This window comes from Penaeus japonicus, unplaced genomic scaffold (genome assembly GCF_977035675.1).
Source record: "Penaeus japonicus unplaced genomic scaffold, GWHDUDI00000001_assembly GWHDUDI00000009, whole genome shotgun sequence".
Lineage (NCBI taxonomy): Eukaryota > Metazoa > Arthropoda > Malacostraca > Decapoda > Penaeidae > Penaeus > Penaeus japonicus.
The window spans coordinates 11,192,629-11,195,128 of NW_028234411.1; the positions used below are offsets into that span (position 1 = coordinate 11,192,629).

Consider the following 2,500-nt stretch of genomic DNA (forward strand, 5'->3'; position numbering starts at 1 on the left):
CCTCCCCCAAGCCACACAGACAAGGCGCCTTGGCTGGCCGCCGCGCACCTACCGACGAGCGTAGTGAGCGAGGCGGAGTAGAGCAGCGCCCCCGACAGCGTCCACGTCGGGGCCCTGGAGGCATAGCCGGCGCGCGCCGCGTCCAGCACTGCGTTTTCCAGGCGGCCCATGTACGTCTCGATCTTGGTCCTCCACACCAGGTCGTAGGGCAGCACTTGCCTCAGCTCCGTGGCCAGACCTAGCACCAGGTCCGTCCGAAGGGCAGCCATCCTGTCCACGGTCTTGCTCTCCGCCGCGCCCTCCACCGCGGAGAAGATGGCCGCCCCGGCGACCCACCACGCCACCACCAGCACCGCCAGACCCACCTGCGGACACGACGCGCTTGGTTGCCGGAGGTGCTCAGACAACAACAGTCACGAGAACAGCATCAGCAACTACTACTACTCGTACTACTACTACTACTACCATCACCACTACTGTTATTACAACTAGTGCTAGTGATTATAATCATAATAATGCTGATGATAACAAAATAACAACATCATCAATAACAATGATGATGATCCACTTTTAGGTTTAGTATTGATGACTATGATGATAACAGTAACAACGATAAAAATAGTAATAGTAAGGGTTAAACTGACATCTCCAAACGCACGTCGACAGATGATCCCTTCGACACCTCACCTGAGAGAAGATGGCCCGCGTGGCTAAGCTGACCGATTTTGTACCGAAGTTGACCTGCTCGAGACCTCTCGTCGTGGGCGTGAAAAAGAGCCGGTAGTGGCGTGGGCGGGGCGGCTCCGGGTCAGTCCGTTTGACCTGGATCCCTACGCTCTTGCGCCCCGACGGGAAAAAGTGGCACGGGCAATTGCAGAAGCGTGGGTTGTGGCCGCCAGGGTCACCCGTCAGCGCCTGTGGGTTGGAAGGGAAGGGCAGGTGGCGAGGGAGGGGTGGGGTGGAAAGAGGGGTAGGGGGACAGGGAGGGAGGGAGGGAGGGAGGGGTGAGGAGGTGAGGAGGTGAGGAGGAAGGGAGGGATGGAGGGAGGGAGGGGAGGGGAGAGGGGGTGATGAGGTGAGGAGGGAGGGGGGAGGGGAAGGAAAATAATAGAGAGCCAGAGAGAGGGCGGAAAGAGGCCAGCGAGACAACGACAGAGAGTGAGCGAGAGGGAAAGATAAGCACCTCAAAAAAGGTATGACAACCACACAGACGACACATAACCCTCTCTCCGCTAGCTGTCCCGGACCCGCCTCCCCCAAGCCACACAGACAAGGCGCCTTGGCTGGCCGCCGCGCACCTACCGACGAGCGTAGTGAGCGAGGCGGAGTAGAGCAGCGCCCCCGACAGCGTCCACGTCGGGGCCCTGGAGGCATAGCCGGCGCGCGCCGCGTCCAGCACTGCGTTTTCCAGGCGGCCCATGTACGTCTCGATCTTGGTCCTCCACACCAGGTCGTAGGGCAGCACCTGCCTCAGCTCCGTGGCCAGACCTAGCACCAGGTCCGTGCGAAGGGCAGCCATCCTGTCCACAGTCTTGCTCTCCGCCGCGCCCTCCACCGCGGAGAAGATGGCCGCCCCGGCGACCCACCACGCCACCACCAGCACCGCCAGCCCCACCTGCGGACACGACGCGCTTGGTTGCCGGAGGTGCTCAGACAACAACAGTAACGAGAACAGCATCAGCTACTACTACTACTACGATATTACTACTCCTACTACTACTACTACTACCATCACCACTAGTGCTGGTGATTATAATCATAATAATGCTGATGATAACAAAATATCAACATCATTAATAACAATGATGATGATCCACTTTTAGGTTTAGTATTGATGACTATGATGATAGCAGTAACAACGATAAAAATAGTAATAGTACAGGTTAAAGTGGCATCTCCAAACGCACGTCGACAGATGATCCCTTGGACACCTCACCTGAGAGAAGATGGCCCGCGTGGCTAAGCTGACCGATTTTGTACCGAAGTTGACCTGCTCGAGACCTCTCGTCGTGGGCGTGAAAAAGAGCCGGTAGTGGCGTGGGCGGGGATGGCTCCGAGGTCAGGTCCGTTTGGACCTGGGATCCCTACGCTCTTGCGCCCCGACGGAAAAAGTGGCACGGGCAATTGCAGAAGCGGGTGTTGTGGCGCCAGGGTCACCGTCAGGCCTGGGGGGTGGAAGGGTGGGGTGAGGGGGTGAGGAGGTGAGGAAGGGAGGTGAGGATGGAGGGAGGGAGGGAGGGAGGAAGGGGAGGGGGTGAGGAGGAAAAGAGGGAGGAAGGGAGGTGAGGAGAAAGGGAGGGAGGGAGGGAGGGGAGGGGGTGAGGAGGAAAAGAGGGAGGAAGGGAGGGGGTGAGGAGAAGAAGGAGGAAGGGAGGTGAGGATGGAGGGAGGAGGGAGGTGAGGAGAGAGAGAGGGAGGGGGTGAGGGGAGGGGATAGGAGGAGAAGAGGGAGGAAGGGAGGTGAGGATGGAAGGAGAGGGAGGTGAGGAGAGAGAGAGGG

At 58.9% G+C, this 2,500-nt stretch overlaps 2 protein-coding genes across 4 annotated transcripts in view; both read right to left on the reverse strand.

Moving 5' to 3' along the window:
* Positions 1-2,500, reverse strand: part of LOC122259031 (uncharacterized) — a 98,621-nt gene that overhangs the window by 1,319 nt on the left and 94,802 nt on the right. For all 3 annotated transcript variants that reach the window (XM_086539715.1, XM_086539714.1, XM_086539713.1), the window contains 2 exons: positions 688-915; positions 53-365 (listed from right to left, as the gene is read on the reverse strand). In XM_086539715.1, coding sequence (XP_086395841.1) covers positions 53-365; positions 688-915 — 541 coding nt within the window. The remainder of the gene's footprint in view (positions 1-52; positions 366-687; positions 916-2,500) is intronic.
* The window catches only part of LOC147471305 (uncharacterized), a 2,188-nt gene continuing 920 nt past the window's right edge, over positions 1,233-2,500 (reverse strand). Inside the window, exons 2-4 of the mRNA XM_086539451.1 lie at positions 1,937-2,051; positions 1,299-1,615; positions 1,233-1,236 (exon numbers count right to left, since the gene is read on the reverse strand). Of these exons, the coding sequence (XP_086395577.1) occupies positions 1,233-1,236; positions 1,299-1,615; positions 1,937-2,051 (436 nt within the window). The remainder of the gene's footprint in view (positions 1,237-1,298; positions 1,616-1,936; positions 2,052-2,500) is intronic.